At 42.4% G+C, this 19,266-nt stretch overlaps 1 protein-coding gene across 4 annotated transcripts in view; it reads right to left on the bottom strand.

The window, feature by feature from the left end:
* dop1a (DOP1 leucine zipper like protein A) overlaps positions 1 to 16,534 on the bottom strand; it is a 98,428-nt gene extending 81,894 nt beyond the window's left edge. For 3 of the 4 annotated variants that reach the window (XM_055639496.1, XM_055639499.1, XM_055639498.1), the window contains exons 1-3: positions 15,571 to 16,534; positions 7,387 to 7,575; positions 2,477 to 2,658 (exon numbers count right to left, since the gene is read on the bottom strand). In XM_055639496.1, the coding sequence (XP_055495471.1) occupies positions 2,477 to 2,658; positions 7,387 to 7,524 (320 nt within the window). In that variant the 5' untranslated portion in view covers positions 7,525 to 7,575; positions 15,571 to 16,534. The remainder of the gene's footprint in view (positions 1 to 2,476; positions 2,659 to 7,386; positions 7,576 to 15,570) is intronic. The other variant, XM_055639497.1, reaches the window with a different exon arrangement.
* Between the last annotated feature and the right edge of the window lie 2,732 nt (positions 16,535 to 19,266).

The raw sequence follows: 19,266 nt of genomic DNA, 5'->3' as shown, positions 1-19,266 counted from the left end.
CATAGCTCCCACGGGAGGCCTAGACCCCTAACGCAACCTATTTCCCAACGCAATATTCCACCACTCACCCATTCCCCCAACGCAAGGCATTACCCAACACAATAACTTGTAAAATATCCCATCAAAGTGAACAAAACTTGATACAACACACCACGGGACAATGGTGAGTAAGGTGGTCTAAAGATTGTAGCACCATCATGTACCGTTTTGATGTAATTCAGGGCATGATTCACACGCAGACACACAGACTCACAAACAAAATGAGAGTTTTAGTAATATACTAGACTAAGTGGGACCCGTTGGGTCACAGTCACACAGGAGGCCTGGTCCCCTAACGCAATCCGTTCACCCAACACAATATTCCACCACTCACCCGTAGCCCCCAACTGCGCAGGCTCGGCTCATTTCCCCTTATCCCCCAGCACTCCATCGCCCTCTTCACCCTCCATCTTCTTTCCCCACTCCTCCTCTCCTCCCCTCCCCCAATCCCTCCCTCCCCTCCCTTTCCCCTCCCTCCCTCCCCACTACCTCCCTCCCTACCTCCCCCTCCTATCCCTATATCCTCCACCCCTCACCTCCCCCTATCCCCCCCACTATCCCTCCTCATTGCCCTCCTCTCTATTCCCCACTCCTTACTTCCCCCACTCCCCCCCCCCCTCCTCCCCCACTCTCCCTCTTCTTTCCCCCTCTCCTCCTACCCTCCCCCAATCCCTCCCTCACCTTTCCCCTACCCTCAGTCACCCCCTCCCTCCATAATTCCTCTCCCCTCCCTACCCCCCTCTCTCCCCCCCCAACCTCCCCTATCCCCCCCCCCTCCCCTACTCTCCCCTCCCTCCTCTCCTCACCCCCCCCACTTTCCCCTCCCTCCCTACCCCCTCCTCTCCTTCAATCCCCCCCCACTCTTCCTTCTCACCTCCCCAGGATCTCGAGGTTGCCACTCCTCTCCCTTCTTGCACACCCCGGAGGAGCATCAGCCATCGGTGCCCTCAGAGCCAGGCTCAGCGCCGAGGCCTCAGGATCCCCGGCAGGAACGCCCTGCCGGCAGACAGGCAGGCGGCAGGAAGGTGGGCGCTGGCAGGGATGTGGGCCGCGCCAGCAGGAAGGTGGGAGCTGGCAGGCAGGCGGGCCGCGCTGGCAGGGAGGCGGGCGGTAACTGACAGCTGAGGTTTTTAAACCTTAATAACTTTTAAAATATACCACCGATCAGAACAAAACGTGGTGCATTTGCAGCACAGGACAACGGAGAGTAAGGTGGCGAAAAATCGTAGCACTATCGCGTACCGTTTTTGCGCAATTGTGCAAATAACGCAAACCAGAAGATAACAATATGAGAGTTTTAGTTATGTATAGATACTAGACCAAGTGTCACACGGGCTAGTCCCCAAACGCAATATTCCACCACTCATCCGTAGCCAATTGCGCAGGCGTGGCTGAAGGGTTCCCGTTGTGACGTCAGAGATCCCCGTTCTGACGCGAGTCACGGCAACCGTCCCCAACTGCGCCTCGCCATCCCTTCCTACACCTATCCTCCTCCTTTCCCCCCCATCCCCCAACACTCTCTCCCTCCTCTGCACCCTCCCTCCTCTTTTCCCTTCCCTCCCTCCCTCTCACCTCTCCCTCCCTCTCCCTCACCTCTCTCCTTTCCCCTACCCTCAGTCACTCCCTCCCTCCATAACCCCCCTCCTCTCACTCTATCTCCCTGCTCCCCCACTCCTCACCTCTCCCCTATCCCACTAAACACAATGTTTAAATAACACTTCTCCTGCCCGCTCTCCTTACAACAATGTAACAAATCTCTCATCGCACTGGGTGGAACACTGTTGACGGGCAGTTTATGTAAATTAGATCCCATTGTGACGTCATATGCTGCTAACTGCCAGTGGAACACTGGTGAGGGACAGTTTATGTAAATGAGATACCATTGTGACATCATAGCTGCCAACTGCCACTGCCACTGCAACTTCAAACTGGATTTTGTAAAGTTAAAAACGCGAATAACCTGTAAAATATAACATCAATCTGAAGGAAACTTGATAAAAACACATTACAAGACAACTGTGAGTAAGATGGTAAAAGAATTGTGTACCGCTATCGTGTACCGTTTTGGCGTAGTTCCGGGAGCAAATACACGCGCACGCAGACACACAGAATCACAAACAAGATGAGGGTTTTAGATATATACTTATATAGATTTGAATAGGTACATGGATAGGAAATGTTTAGAACCAAATATGGACATGAACCAAATATGGACTCGTGGGACTCGCGTAGATGGGGCATCTTGGCTGGCATGTGCATATTGGGACGAAGGACCTGTATACATACTCTTATGACTCTATGACCATTTGCGGCAATGTTTTTACAATCAAATTACTTTTAATTACTTTGGACATTAGTGACCTGATGTCTATTGCACTCATTCCTTGCTTTCAAACATGTACTTCAGTTCTTTTAAAACAAATTAACCTTTGCACACCTGTACAAGAAGAGATCTTTGGCCAGTCTTTTAGAGCCGATAATTTTGAAAATGATCTCGTAGGTCTCCAGAGCTTTTCGGTGAACACCACTGGGCAGAGCTGGGTGAAGACACTGGGCCAAGCGCTTGCCAATAGTTAGCTTCTTTGGGACCACTTGGTACTTTGCATTGTTCTGTAAAACCTGCATGTAAAAAACAAAATCAGTGATCAGACACTAGATGTTCGATACTAAGACAACAATCCTTGCACAGAGTTCAAATCTAGCCAAACCTATGATGGTATATTTCGCACAAATTTCAGCTGCCTATAAATAAACCCTTAGATTTTCTCGGGAACAGCTCTGTTATCAGGCTCCTGAACAGTCCTTCATTAAGCTAAGGTATCAACAGCTGGAATGTTTGTCTTTGGAAAGGTCTACAATGCAGATAGATCTTGCACTTTCTCCCCATGCAATTGTATCTGTACCGTTTCTGATTTGTTTGGCTAAAAGCCTTGTAACTCAGGCGGCATGGTAGCATTTCAACACTAGGGTTACCGATTATTCTCTAATGCAGGCATCATTTAAATTTGTAAATGAAACATTACTCTTAGCAAATAATAGCAGTGTGCCCTGGAATTCATTTTATATTGGCTTATTGTTGTTAAACCCCTGTAAGATGCAAGTTTTATTTCTAGAAATTAATTCTGTACAAACGTTCAGACTGCTGAAAAAAATGTAACTAAAAGCAGTCCTCAACCAGATTATTTTCTTGTACACACGAGCAGAGCCACATTTAAGTTCAAAGAAACAAAAAAGCATTCGGCATTGATAAGTATGATTAACTGTCCTTTAATTACTGAGGTTCAGAGCTAAATAAAGGTCTAGGTTTCTCTTTGCTCACAATGAGTTTGTGGAATAAACGTTAGAATGTATTCCTCAATGTGAAATAAATGGACTTCTGTCAGAACGAGCAATATCTTGACGAGATGGTACATTATTGTAGATGAAATTCAGCATTATTACATGTACAAACCTACAGGTAGACAATCTCTTTGTTCACACGCATATTTATCAATTGAATTGAAAGATACAGCATGGAAACAGCCCCGTCTACCCACCGAGTCCACTCCGACCATCGATCACCCGTTCACACTAGTTATTATGTTATCCCACTCTCACATCCACTCCCTACACACCAGGGTAATTTACAATGGAAATTAATTAACAAACCCGCATGCCTTTTGGATGTGGGATGAAGCCGGAGCACCCGGAGGAAACCCCGTGCGGTCACGTGAGAATGTACACACTCCACACACTGACAGCACCCAAGGTCAGGATCGAACTTAAGTCTCTGACACTGTGAGGCAGCATCTCTACCAGCTTTGCCACTGCGCCTCCCAATATTTAAAAACTGAACTAAAAGCAATCCTCAACCAGATTTGTTTATTGGACCTAGTGAGCAAAGCTGCATTTGAATCCAAAAGAGCAGATTTCTTTCACATTAGTTAATACATTCTATTGTGATTTTATGCCATTTTATTCCACAAACTCATTTACATCCTGAATTTTTAAGAGCATTAAAAATGCAATAAGAACTCTCTGAATTCAACTGCTTAAGTTGCATCAGCATTTCAATACGGGATTTAGCCCATTGTGTGTAGGCTGAAAATAATTATTGTATTATTCTTTGAACTTGTAATTGTCTTCAGTTGCTACATTAGGAAAGCAACTGTAGTACTGGAGTCATGATGATCTGTTGTAGAAAGTATTATGCATTATTCTGCAGCTGAAATTTGTGGGTGTATGGAACAAGCTGCCAGAGCAGGTAGTTGAGGCAGGTACTATAGCAACATTTAAAATACATTTGGACAGATACATGGATAGGAAAGGTTTAGAGGATATGGGCCAAATGTGGGCATTTGGGATTAGTGGAGATAGGGGCATCTTGGTCAACATGGACAATTTGGGCCAAAGGACCTGTTTCCGTGTTGTATGACACTTTTTGTAGCTTTTCACTGTACCTTGGCACACGTGACAATAAACTAAACTATGACTCAGTAAAGTTTTATAACTTTGTCGGCGCCAAAACGTGGCAACATTTGTGTACTGCCTGGATGAGGTCTGCTGCATGAGTTTACTGGGTTGTATGCAAACCAAAGCATTTCACTGTACCTAGGTACAAGTGACAACAAAGTATAATTGAATAGCTACTGATCAAAATTGGTCAAATTATTTAATTGATCATCAGTAAAGCATGACAGGTATTTACTTATTTCCTCTTCCCACAGTCTGTACTAACCATTGTGAGTGATACTTTTGCTTATAATTTTCTTTAAAAGAGCAATACAGAATTTTTAGATTTAGACTAGTGTTATAGCATAAGAAAAGCAGCCACGGTTGTGCAGCAGTAAAGTGCTGCCTTACAGCAAATGCAACGTCGTAGACCCGGGTTCGACCCAGACTGCGGGTGCCGTCTGTATGGAGTTTGTATTAGTTCTCCCCGTGACCGCGTGAGTTTTCTCAGAGATCTTCGGTTTCCTCCCACATTCCAAAGACGTACAGGTTTGTAGGTTAATTGGCTTGGTATTAATGTAAATTGTCCCCAGTGTGTGTGTACGATAGTGCTAATGTGTGGGGATCGCTGGTCGGTGCGGACTCGTTGGGCTGAAGGGCCTGTTTGCGCGCTGTATCTCTAAACGAATCTAAACTATATTAGACCTAATGTACAAAAATTGCGCTGCAGAAGATGTTAATAACATTTCTTCTTGACTCATCTATGGTTTTCCTATTGATTACAACCAATTGATCTATGACCATTGTTGATGTGGCAATTTCACCTCTCATTCTTTAGCACAAAATCTAGGCTGATACGGTAGAGCAGTGCCAACCAACATGCCTAGGAATGTTTGTCCCATTTCCCTACGTTTGGCCCAGATCCCTCTAAACCTTTCCTATTCATACACCTATCCAAATATTAGACATTCAATTGAGAATGGTCCCAGGTGTGGCACCATTTTAAAGAAGAGTTGTGGCCATTATTTGTCTTTCAATTTACTTCCTTAAAACTAATTATGCTCCATCATCTCAATGCAGTCGAAGATACATACAAAAAGTTGGGAGTAATTCAGCGGGACAGGCAGCATTTCTGGAGAGAAGGAACGGGTGACATTTCGGGTCGAGACCATTCTTCAATCTGTCCCGCTGAGTTATTCCAGCATTTTTTGTCTATCTGTGGTTTAAACCAGCATCTGCAGTTCTTTCCTACACATCTCAATGCAGTCCACGGGGACTTGCGGTGTGTTTTTCCACAATACAACCTTTAAAGACGTTATGTGTAGCCTAGATTCTGCAGTTCAGATATAAAAATGTTTTTTTCCCCTTTCATCAGCTGTCACTCATCAATTCATTTAGTGAAATTAAAGATATTATAGAACTTGCATCATGATGACTAATTTAGTTTTGTCATCAAAATATTCAGTGGAAAAACTTAATTTGAATAAGATTCCAGTTTTGAAATTCGACAGTTTCTTCCCAGCTGTTATCATGCAACTGAAGCATCCTAGCAACTAGAGAGTGGTCCTGAGCTACTATTTACCTCATTAGAGACTCTCGGACCGCCTTTGATCGGACTTTGGTAGACACAACATGCTGAAGTAACTCAGCGGGACAGGCAGCATCTCTGGAGAGAAGGAATGGGTGACGTTTTGGGTCTTCAGACACTTAATCGGACTTTACTAGACTTCACCTTGAACTAAACATTATTCCCTTTATCATGTAACACTGCGGATGGCTTGATTGTAATCATATATACTTTCCGCTAATTCGTTAGCATGCGACAAAAAGCTTTTCACTGTACTTGGTACACGTGGCAATAAAGTAAACTAAAACAACTCCTGTACATGGCAACTGATATAATTGACACAGAGGACTAATACTCCATATTCGTTGAAGTAGCAACACCTAAGAAAATGGGCAGTGTCTTGGTTCAACATCTCTTCTGAAAGACAGTGTAGCACTCTTTTGCTTCTGTATTGGTGTGTAAGCTGATATCTATGCATCTGATCATAAGACATAGGAGCAGAATTAGTCAATTCAGCCCATCGAGTCTGATTTGGATCATGACTGATATTGTTTCAACATAGACCACAGTTTTTAAAAAACTTTATTGGAAGTACATTAATACTCCCAGATTATCCCGATATTCTGTTTGCATGGATTAACTACCAACTTTCCAGCAGAGAATAGACCTCTAGAAAAAACTCGTAACTGAGCTATGATGTAAATGCCTAAGAGACCAAATTGCTGATGTTACTTATATAGCTGACTTCAGAGAGCTCTTCGGTAAGCAAAAAACATTAACGAATTCAAAAACACGTGACCCACATTTTCTTCCCAGCTGTTATCAGGCAGCTCAACCATCCTATCAACAACTAGACAGCAGTCCTGAACTACTATCTACTTCACTGGAGAACCTCAGACCATCTTTCATCGGACTTTACTGGACTTTATCTTGCACTAAACGTTATTCCCTCCATCATGTATCTGTACATTGTGGACGGCTCAATTGTAATCATGTACAGTTTTCCACTGCCTGGTTAGCATGAAACAAACGCTTTTCACTGTACCTCGGTACACGTGACAATAAACAAAACCAACTTCATTCAGGCTATCGATGTGTCATCTATATGTCTCATTTCCCTTTCCCCTGACTATCAGTCTGAAGTAGGGTCTTGACTCAAACCGTCACCTATTCTTTTTCTCCAGAGATGCTGCCTGACCCACTGATTTATTCCAGCTTTTTGTGTCCAACTAGATTAGGTTCAATATGTAATATGTAGTAGAAAGATCAGGAACATTTCAACTTCATAGAGTAGTAATTTTACAATTTCATCTAAATCAATATTAAAAGTTCTCAGTTCCTGTGCTTACCTTGTTAAGTTTACCCAGTGCCGATATTAAATCTGCCCATTCACTAGAATATTCAAAGCTTTTCAACGCTTTATCCACTGCTGCTATGTAGTTTCTGTATTTAGAGTCGCCCAGTAGCTCCAGTTCCTCCGTGTTCATCCTTAATTACACGCCTGACGTCCAACTCCAAACTCATCAAAGGTCATTTACCTGGAATGTTAAAGAATGTTAAACAACAAATATGAAGAAAATCCTTAAATTCAGCAGGAAATTTTATTTAATTAATAGATGTTTAATTGAATGAAGCTTTATGGTGGTTTCCAATATTGCTCTGAAGAAGTGTTCATAAGTTCAAAAGTTATAGAAGCAGAATTAGGCCATTCGGCCCAACGGCTCTACTCCACCATTCAATCATTGCTGATCTACCATTATTTTTCAACTCCATTCTCCTGCATTCTTCCTGTAATATTTGACACCATTACTAATCAAGAACCTGTCAATCCCCACCTTAAAAATAGCCAACGACTTGGGCACCACAGGCCTCCGTGGCAATGAATTTGACAGATTCACCGCTCTCTGACTAAAGAAATTCCAGCTCATCTCCTTTCTAAAGGTACATCCTTTTATTCTGAGGCTATGGCCTCTGGTCCTAGACTCTCCCACTCATGAAAACATCCTCTCCACATCCACCACTAATGGAAACATCCTTTTCACAACCAGAGGATGGGGTCCGAGAAGTCTGAAAAAGGGCCCCGTGCCTAGTCATCACCTATCCACGTTCTCCAGGGATGCTGCCTGACCCGCTGAGCTCCTCCAGCACTCTATCTTCTTCCGTTATTGCTACATTGCCTACTCTCAATCAGCAAGAAAGTGTCAACAATCCTGCTGTCTTGTCCCAAGTATTCCAGATATCAAGGAGTCCGAATAAAATTCATGTCCATGGGTATTAGTGTATTCAACTGTATCGTAGAGGAAAATGGTTCATCCGTCGTAAAACATTAGAAGAGGATTGACTACCCGCCATTGCAGTGTTCAGTTTTGTTGACAAGTCCTCAGATGTGAAGCAACTGGTGTCAGAATACAGCATGTGCTGGATGTACAGGCATGAGTTAAATAATCAAAGCAAGTCTCACCGACTTTTCTTTACATTCAACAGTATTACCAATACTCGGACTCTAACCTCAGTAATTGCATTTGGTGTTCCCATAGTGGTCTCCTGCACATCAGCGAGACCAAGCGTACAATCAGTGACAGTTTCACCAAACATTTACGCTCAGTCCACCAAGGCCTATTGGATCTCCCGGTTGATAAAAACAATTTTAACTGTCCTGGACCTCCTCCATTGCCAAAGGGAGGCCACACGCAAACAGCAGGAACAGCACCTCATATCCCACTTGGGTAACTCACAACCTAATGGTATAAACATTGAATTCTCCAATTTCAGATAACTAGCCTGCAAACATTGACGTTTGGCGTAGACTCTGTGGCTCAATGGGCCTGTTTCCATGCTGTATCTTTCAATCAATCAATTTAGAAACTTTGTCATTCCTTCATTGTCAATGGGCATTAGCAGCCCCACAGGGACCTCAGAAATTCAAGAAGGTGATTCACTACAACCTTCTCAAGGCTAATTATGCGGGTAAATTATTGCTGGTCTTGCCCATAACATCCAGATATCATCAAAAAACATTGTCTGTGCAATTTCTTCTTAATTTAACAGAGAATTAAGTGATACATTTGCACAGCAGAATTTGGAAAATTACTATACTGCCATTTAAGAGGTTTTTGGATAGACACATAGATCTCCAGGGAATAGAGGGATTATGGCTCACATGTTGGCAGAGGAAATTAATTTAACTTGGCAGCATGGTCGGAATGGAATTTGTGGGCCGAAGTGTCTGTTCCTGTGCTGTAGTGTACCTTTCTATATTCTATGTTCCAAAGCAGACATTGCTTGGTGGATTTACAGTGCCCTCCATAATATTTGGGAGAATGACCCATTTACCTTATTTATTTACCTCTGTACTCCACAATTTAAGATTTGGAATAGAGAAAAAAAAATAACAAAGAGGATTACCAATAACACAATTCTGGAGATAGGTCCATAGAGTTAATTAATAAAATATTAAGTAAGGTTAATTTCTGCACCCTGATAGATTTAGTTCATCCTCTCTTTTCCTATTGATCATTAAAAACTATTCAACATTATTAAAAATGTACAGATTTGATTAAGCTTTTACTGCAGGTACTGCATGAATTATAGTTGGCAACATTAAGAAATTTGATTCCAGTCACAGCCATCTAACCCAGAGCATTGCATTTAATGAGTAGCGGAAGTGGATTTACAGTGCCCTCCATAATATTTGGGAGAAAGACCCATCATTTATTTATTTACCTCTGTACTCCACAATTTAAGATTTGGAATAGAAAAAAAAAAATAACAAAGAGGATTACCAATAACACAATTCTGGAGATAGGTCCATAGATTATAGAGTGTAATTGTTCATCCAGTCCTGGATTCAAGTTTCAGTCCAGCTTCTGTGTTGAACCAGTTTACCCTTTTAGAAAATCAATAAATGGAGACCATATTCTAGCAAATAGTTCTGATTTGTCAATTAAGACAAGTCTAATTTTTTCCAAGTGTAAGGTCTCAGACATTTCCGTGATCCACATGTGGGGGTTGTTGGATTTTTTCAAAATTTTAATATTAATTTTTCCCCAAATGTTATACTATAATCAAGGAAATGTATTTGATTTATTGTAAGTTTTATGCTTTGTTCTGATATTCCTGATATTATTAGTTTTGGGTCAGGATCCAATTGGGTGTTAACAATTTAAAAGATATCTGTCCAATATTTTTAATTTTTATGCAGTTTACAAAAATATGAGTTAGATTAGCTTCTAAGCATTGACATTTGTCAGATAGGGGAGATGTTTGGAAAAATTCTGTTTAATTTTGTTTTAGAATAGTGCAATCTATGTAGTACTTTAGATTGTATTAAAGAGTGTCTGGCATTTAACGAGCATTGATGGATATGTTGTAAATTTTCAATTTATTTTGTAAACTTTCACAAAATGTCTTTTAGACATTGCAATTGTACTCGTCTCAACTATCCTTCTGACAGCTCATTCCATATATCTGTGTGGAAAAATTGCCCCTTAGGGCCCTTTTAAATCTTTCCCTCTCTCCTAAAAACCTATACCCTCTACTTCCAGCCTTCCCTACCCTGGAAAAAAGACTGTAACCATTCCCTTATCTATGCCACTCATTATTTTATAAACCTCCGTGTGGTCATCTCCTTCTGCCTCCCACACACCAGCGAACAAATCCACAGCCTATCCAGCTTCTCCCTATAACTCCAACCCTCCCGTACTGGTCACATCTTTGTGCATCCCTTTGTTGTATCATTCTCAGATTCTAAAGAGCAATGGCTGATTTAAAAAAAGATTTGAAGTATGCTGTAATGCATTTCCATCCGTCATACCACCCTCACACACACATCCAAGGAAATTAGTAATTTGAGGAAATGAGACTGGGCGGTGCAAGTAATGCTGCTGTTGCACCACGCTAGTGACCCTGACCTTTACAGCTGTCTCCGTGGAGTTTGTACATTCTCACTGCGAGTGGATGTGTTTCCTCCAAGTGCTCCCCTTTCCTTTCACACCCTAAAGAACGATGGGAGTTGTTCACTGCCTGTTGTAAATTACTTCCAGTGTAGGTGGGTGGCAGGCAAATTGGAGAAGTTAGGAGAAGGTGAGGCAGAACAGGCTACAGGGAAATAAGGTGGGGGGGGGGGGGGGGAGGTCGTGAAATAGGACTGATACACAGAACCAAATGCTCTATAATATGTGAAAGATCCAAGCACTTTGAACCTTGGCATATTATCTTTCTAAAAATTGCACTGCCCTGATAATACTGAGTGGATAGCACGCAACAAAAAGCTTTTCACTGTACCTCGGTTCACGTTACAATAATAACTAAACTAAACTGATAGCAACCAACACGTTTTGATATAACCAACACGTTTTCCCCATAAAATACCGTAACCTTTTATTTATGGCCTGCACTACAATTGTTTTTTTCTTGACTGTTATGCATTAAGGGTTAACTGAGCACTCTCTGTGAACAAGTGTTCAGTTCCACTTACTAGTTTTGGTCACATTCACCGCAAAGTGGGGATAACTAGGATTTAATATTCCATACGAATCTGGCATCAAACAACAACTAGGGCAAAACACAAGGTCAGACTTAAGGCACCAAAGAATAGAATAGTCTACCCATGCTTCCTCCCGCCACTCCTCAACCATTACAATCATCCACCCAAATAAAAAGCAAGATGGATTGGAAGCTTCAACGATGATAGACGGAACAAAATGCTGGTATAATTTTAGATCCAATGCAACACAAGTCACAATTCTAGTGAAAGGAACAATGTGTTATAGCACATTGATTAATAAACATACCAAATGATTTTGCCTTGTTTGTTTATGGGTGATTCACAAGCTGACAACCCAGTAATGTGATGTGGGAGCCAACGTAAAACATCACAGATAAATTGAAGAGCATTCACAGTATATAGGCCTCCATTTTTGCCTGCTTTCCTTCATACAAACAACAAAAATGTAAAATGAAAATCCTTGCAAATCTGGAATTTGAATTCTTATTCCCACATACAAATTCATATTGAATCCAATCAGTGCAGTGAAATTACAGACCATACAACAGTCACAAAAGCTTCCTTGTACATCAGTTACTCTGCAGCCACATGCTGTCAGTAGTGGGTGGGCCTTCACAGACAATAAGCCAGTTATTTTGCTTCCTAAATTATCATCTCAATTGTAGTTTACAAGCATAAGATTGTTTTCTTTAAAATCATCTATTCTGCAACGTAAAGAATGCAAACCATTCTCTAAGTTCCAGAGGGGACTTTCTTTCCAGTTAAATAATTTCACTCTGATAGAATCATAGAATTGTTCAGCTCATCTGAGTAATTCAGTGGGTTAGACTAGCACATATCTGGAGAAAAGGAATAGGTGACATTTCGGGTCGGAACCCTTCTTCAGACCGAGAGTCAGGGTAAAGGGAAAAGAGAGTTATGAAAATGTACATAGTAAAATGATTGAAAAATATGCAACAGCAACGATAAACAAGGAAGGGTGAAACGCACAATGGTCCATTGTTGGCTGTTGGGAAGGTAATAACCTATTTACTGACTGCCGGAGTGCAGGTAAGGGTTGGCAGTGGTAGCGGTAGCAGGCGTGGCCTGGAAACGGCTGGGTAGGGATTGTGGTCAGCCTGGCGGTGAAGCAAGGCGGTGAAGGCCGATTGGTCCATCCGCTACAACCAGAATCCGTTAGAAAGAGGTTCGTAAAACAAGGGTTTACTGTAATTTATTTCTCAACCTCAAACATTCATAGTCATCCACACATGACATGGGAAGCCAGATGACTCTGGAGAAGCCAAGAGTGACAATTTATCACACAGTAACTAAACATCCAGACAGCAGCAGCCTCAAAGTTCAGCAATCAGATCTAGACTTCATAGAAAAGAGTAACGCCAACCAATTACAGAAGAAAATTCTTACTGTAAGTTAGGCGGGCAGAAAATTTGCACTTCATTTTAGAAATCTTAAAACAAAAATTTAAGTTGCAAAGTGTCAGATGGATTGGTGCAACAAATCAGACACCTAGCAAAAGAAAAAAACTATAAAAGAGCCAACCTAGAGTTTTATGGAGGAATAAAAACAGAAAAGCTTCAAGAACTCAGTAGGGTAGGTAGCATCTGTGGAGACAGAAACCAAAGGTAGGCCCAAAAAGCTGGAGTAACTCAATGGGATAGGCAACATCTCTGGAGAGAAGGAATGGGTGACGTTTCAGGGTCGAGACCATTCTTCAGACTGGTTAGGGATAAAGGAAACGAGAAATATAGACAACGATGTGGAGAGATAAAGAACAATGAATGAAAGATATGCAAAAAAGTAAAGATGATAAAGGTAACAGGCCATTGTTAGCTGTTTGTAGGGTGAAAATGAGAAGCGCTTGGGCAGCTTACAGCCCAGTGGTATGAATATTGATTTTATCTTATTTCAGGTAGCCACTGCATTCCCTCTCTCTCTCTCTCTCTATCCCTCCCTCGCCCAAATCACACTAGCTTCTCGTTTTCACCCTACAAACAGCTAACAATGGCCTGTTTCCCTTATCATCTTTATGTTACCAGACTTTGAATAATGGCGCCAAAAATGGCAACGCCTACATGTGTGATATATGCAAAAAGAATTTCACTGTGTAGTTGCATATGTGACAAATAAAGCACCATTGAACCCTTGAACGTGTCCAACAATAACTTCTCAATTGCCATGTATGCTGGTCTATCTGTGGTTTAAACCAGCATCTGCAGTTCCTTTCTATACATCTCAATGCAGTCCAAGGGGATTTGTGGTGTGTTTTTCCACAATACAACCTTTAAAGACGTTACGTGTAGCCTAGATTCTGCAGTTCAGATATAAAAATGAAGTATTTTCCCTTTCATCAGCTGTCACATCAATTAATTTAGTGAAAAAATATATTATAGAACTTGCATCGTGATGACTAACTTAGTTTCGTCATCAAAATATTCAGTAGGAAAACGTAATTTGAACAAGGGTCCAGTGTTGAAATTAGACAGAATATTTCTGAAATATAGTGAAATATAGTGAACATCTCTGATTCAGGGACAGTTTCTTCACAGCTGTTATCATGCAACTGAAGCATCCTATGAACAACTAGAGAGCTGTCCTGAGCTACTATTTACCTCGGACCGCCTTTAATCGGACTTTGGTAGACACAAAATGCTGAAGAACCTCAGCGGTACAGGCAGCATCTCTGGAGAGAATGAATGGGTGACGTTTCGGGTCTGCAGACACTTAATCGGACTTTACTAGACTTCATCTTGAACTAAACATCATTCCCTTTATCATGTATCTGTACATTGCGGATGGCTTGATTGTAATCATTTATACTTTCCGCTGACTAGTTAGCATGCAACAAAAAGTTTTTCACTGTATTTGGTACACGTGACAATAAAGTAAACTAAAACAACTCCTGTACAAGGCAACTGATATAATTGACACAGAGGACTAATATTCCATATTTGTTGAAGTAGCAAAACCTAAGAAAATGGGCAGTGTCTTGGTTCAACATCTCTTCTGAAAGACAGTGTAGCACTCTCTTGCTTCTGTATTGGTGTGTAAGGTAATATCTATGCACCTGATCATAACACATAGGAGCAGAATTAGTCCATTCAAGGCATTGAGTCTGATTTGGATCATGTCTGAAATTGTTTCAACATAGACGAGAGAGAGAGAGAGAGTGAGTGTGTGAGTGTGTCCAGCTCGCGCGGTTTCAACGCTGACGGTCGATCCAGCTCGCTCGTTTTCCAGGCGAGTGCCCTTGAGCTTGAAGGTCGAAGGCACTCTTCTTAACTCGCGGTTTAGGTCGCCGCAGTGCGACAGCCCCTTTACGAGGATCTTGCCAGGACGCGAGGGCCTGGCCTATTGGGAGAAATTGAGTAGGCTATGACGCTATTCCTTAGAGTGCAGGAGGATGAGGGGTGATAGAGGTGTATAAAATCATGAGAATAGATGGGGTAGACGCAGTCTCTTGCCCAGAGTAGGGAAATCGAGAACCAGAGAACATAGGTTTCTGGTGAGGGGGGGGGGGGGGGAAGTTTTACTGGGGCCCTGAGGCATACCTTTTTCACATAAAGAGTGTTGGGTGTATGGAATGAGCTGCTGGAAGAAGTAGTTGAGGGGGGTACTATTGCAACGTTTAAGAAACATTTAGGCAGGTACATGGATGGGACGGATTTGGAGGGATATGGGCCAAATGCAGACAGGTGTAGATGGGACATATTGGTAATTGTGGGCAAGTTGGGCTGAAGGGACTGTTTACACGCTGTATGACTTTATAACAACTTGGACATCATGAAATATGGCGCCAAAACATGGCGACTCTTTGTCTACCGTCTCAAAGTACTATTCCTATACACTTGTACTTAACTAAGGCTGTGCTTATGTATAGTAATATTTTTTCTAAACAATATGCAAAAAGAGAATTTCACTGTACATCAGTACATATGACAACACAGTACCATTGAACTACGTAGTGAAACATTGTCATGGTCAACATTAGACTGGCGGGGTGCCTCTGACACCAGTGAGCACTTACCTGCCACTACCCGGATGTTGCCTGCTATCACCTCACGCCTCATTGCCCAATCTCACCACTGCACAAATTACTGCAGTCATCTCCTCTTCTCCCATTTAGTTAAGATGCCGATTGTGGACAGGACGGGCCAAGATCAAATGGTAGCGATTCCAGAGACTTCTCCCACAACCCTAAAATCTCAGCAGTAACTGACCCTGTGGTAAATCAGCTGCTGCAAACTTGACAACGACCCGGCAATAAACCTGTTCACTGCGAACCAGCTGTAATGTAGTGGATGTAACAGACAATCCAGAGCTAATCCAGTGGATAGTACATGGTTATAATTCAGTGCACAGCACCCTGCAATAATTCAGTGAACAACCTAATGATAAACCCAATTGACAGGAATCCTGTAGATAACCTGATGGACAGGTGATTGACAGTAATTCATTACCTTGTGGTAATCCAGCGAATAATACCTGGAGAAAATCTCAAGGACAAATATCCTGTTGTTAATCCATTTGATGGTTCCTGTGATAATCTTATAGGCACGTATCCTGTGGTTAATCCATTGATAATCTGATGATTATCAGTACCTGGTGATAATCTCCTACACAGGTAATTTGTAGTTCACCCAGTAAATTATACTTGGTAATAATCTTGTACACAGGTACCCAATAGTTAATCTAGTGGATGATACGAGTTGATAATATACCACAGTGGTTACTCCAGTACACAGTATATGGTGATAATCTTGCACACAGGTACCCTTTAGTTAATCCAGTGTACAGTTCCTGGCAATAATTGTATCACAGGTAACCTATGATTAATGCAGAAGCCAGTATATGGTGATATTTTGTATGCAGGTATCTTGTAGTTCATCCAGTGGATGGAGCCTGGTGATAATTTGTACAGGGTTATTCTGATAGTTCATCCAATGATACTCTATGGTTAATCCAGAAGATGGTCACTGGTGATAACTTGTACACTGCAGTTAATGGAATGGACAGGTGCCCCGTACTTATTCCAGACGACAGTATGTGGTGACAGTTTGCACTCAGGTATCTTGTAGTTATTGCAATGGGCAAGTGTCCTGTAATTAATCCAGATGGCGGTAGCTGGTGTTAACTTGTACACAGATACCTTGTAATTAATGCAATGGACAGGTGCCTGTAATTAATCCACAAAGCGGGCACCCAATGGCAACTTGCACCAAGGAATTCAACGGACGGGTGCCCTGTAGTTTATCCAGAAGGCGGGTACGTGGTGATCGTTGACACCCCGGTATCCTGAGGCTCATCCAGCGGCAGCGACCTGGAGGTGATGCGGCGGACAGCGCTGCCGTGTCCGGGGAGCGGGGGGACGGGGATCCGCCGACTATCTGGGAACCCCGTAGTCCGGCATGGCCCGGCGGGCGAGTCCCGGCTGCCGCTACCACCAACACCACGACCACCAACACCACCAACACCACGACCACCAACACCACCAACACGACCACCGTCAACGCCGCCGCCGCCGCCGCCGCTCTCCGGCTCCAAGCGCTTCCCAAGCTGCCGTGCGATGTGTGCGCCGCTCTCTCCCGTCCCCCAGTCCCGCTCCGGGCTCCTGCTACACTCACGTCCCACTATTGGTTCCCATCACGAATGATGCACCCGGCCTTCATTTACCCGGCCTAAGCTGCTCCACGGAGGGACACCCGCACCACAGAAGACAAGGGCGTGGAGGGGAATAAGTGTCCAAGGGTCAACAAGTCACGTTGCAACGTCATAAGACTTTTATTAAGCCACATTTGGAGTATTGTGTGCAGATCTGGTCGCCCCATCACAGGAAGGATGTGGAGGCTTTGGAAAGGGTGCAGAGGAGGTTTATCAGAAATGAAGCCTGGTGAAGGGTTTCGGCCCGAAACGTTGCCTATTTCCTTCGCTCCATAGATGCTGCTGCACCCGCTGAGTTTCTCCAGCTTTTTTGTGTACCCTGGATTAGAGGGGTTCGTCTTCAGGGAGACGTTGCACGAATTTAAATAGTTTCCCTTGGCGGTCATAGGCTGAGGGGAGACCTGATAGAGGTGTATACAATTATCAGGGGCATAGATTGGGTAGACAGTCAGAACCTTTTCCATGTCAAAGACGTGCGGGCATATCTTTAAGGTGAGAGGGGCAAAACTTAATGGCGATGTGCAGTGCATGTTTATGTACACAGAGCTGCCTTGAATGTGCTGCCAGGGGTGGTGGCATAGGCAGGTACACTTGTGGCATTTAAACGTTTTTAAGGGGATGGAAGGATATGGATCACATAATTTTACTTGGACTCATGTTCTGCACAAACATTGAGGGCTGTAGGGCCTGTTCTATATGTTTCATAATGACCGTGTTTTACAATGAAGAGTTAAACATTGATGAGATTCATAAAATGCGAGGATCAGCATTCAATTTGTGCAAATCACTGCTTAATGTGCTTAAGTACTACTTAAGCGATTTAACCAATAAGAGCACGTCAATGGATTCCGTGAGAACATGAATAGGTGATTAAGTTATGTTTTGGGTCAGGACCCTTCATACTGGAGAAGTGTCCTCACCCGAAATGTCACCAATCCTTGTTCTCCACAGATGCTGCCTGACCCGAGTTACTCCAGCATTTTGTGTTTTTTCCTTGGAAAACCTACAACTGCATTCCCTTGTCTCTACAAAAGCACATTAATAGGGAGGTTGCACGGCAGTCGGGTCACGTACTGTTGCTACACTACGCCAACTGGAGTACACGTGATGAACTGCAGGGAAGCACTGACCATTGTTTCCAGCGTAGTGGGCCCGTTAAAACCCGCCGAAATTGTCAATTTTTGCACTGTAAATAATTATGGAAATCGGGATAAGTGTGAGAGACATTTAGCCTACTTCAGAATTCCAAAAGTGAGGAGAAATGACAGTAGATAGAAGCGAGAGCTGAAGGGACAACAACAGCCGAAGTGCTTGGCGAACATTGGCGGTACAGATATCGAGATTTAAAATATAGGGAATTATCACGTTTGCTCACTGCATTTTCATCAACAGGCATTATAAGATAGTTTTTTCTTGATTCCTTGGGCATCTAAAAAGTTTCAGAAGTGATAAATCTGGCTGTAAAATTTTTAAATCGCCCATGATTCTCAAGTGGGTTTTTACATACAAAAAGAAAACGCCTCTGAAGCAAAATTTATTTTAAAAAATCGCAAACCATACGTGGGTTATGAATTACATTTTACTCAGATTCAAGCCAAGGAATGGCATTTCTTAGCTGTTAATTGGACATAATCAACCTCAGCAAATTGACAATATCCTATTGATAGGGAGTGGGTGTTTAAGCTGTCAGAACATTTTATTATTTGCCAAAATATACATTTCAATAGCATAATGATAGAAAACTTACTTTCCCACACACCACTCGTAAGTCTGGAGATTTTTTTAATGATAAATTTAGCCAGAAAATTTTTCTTTTTGCATGTAAAAACCCACTTCAGAACCATGGGCGATTAAAAAATTTTACAGCCAGATTTATCACTTCTGAAACATTTTAGATACCAAATGAATAAAGAAAAAACATACATAATGCCTTACTGTTGATGAAATGCCGCGAGCAAATGCGATAATTCCCAATATTTTCCAATTTGATATCTGCACGGCCAATGTTCGCCAAGCACTTTAGCTGCTGTTGTCCCTTCAGCTCTCACTTCTCTTTATCTTC

This window comes from Leucoraja erinacea, chromosome 8 (assembly GCF_028641065.1).
Source record: "Leucoraja erinacea ecotype New England chromosome 8, Leri_hhj_1, whole genome shotgun sequence".
Lineage (NCBI taxonomy): Eukaryota > Metazoa > Chordata > Chondrichthyes > Rajiformes > Rajidae > Leucoraja > Leucoraja erinaceus.
This window is presented reverse-complemented; position numbering and strand designations above follow the sequence as displayed.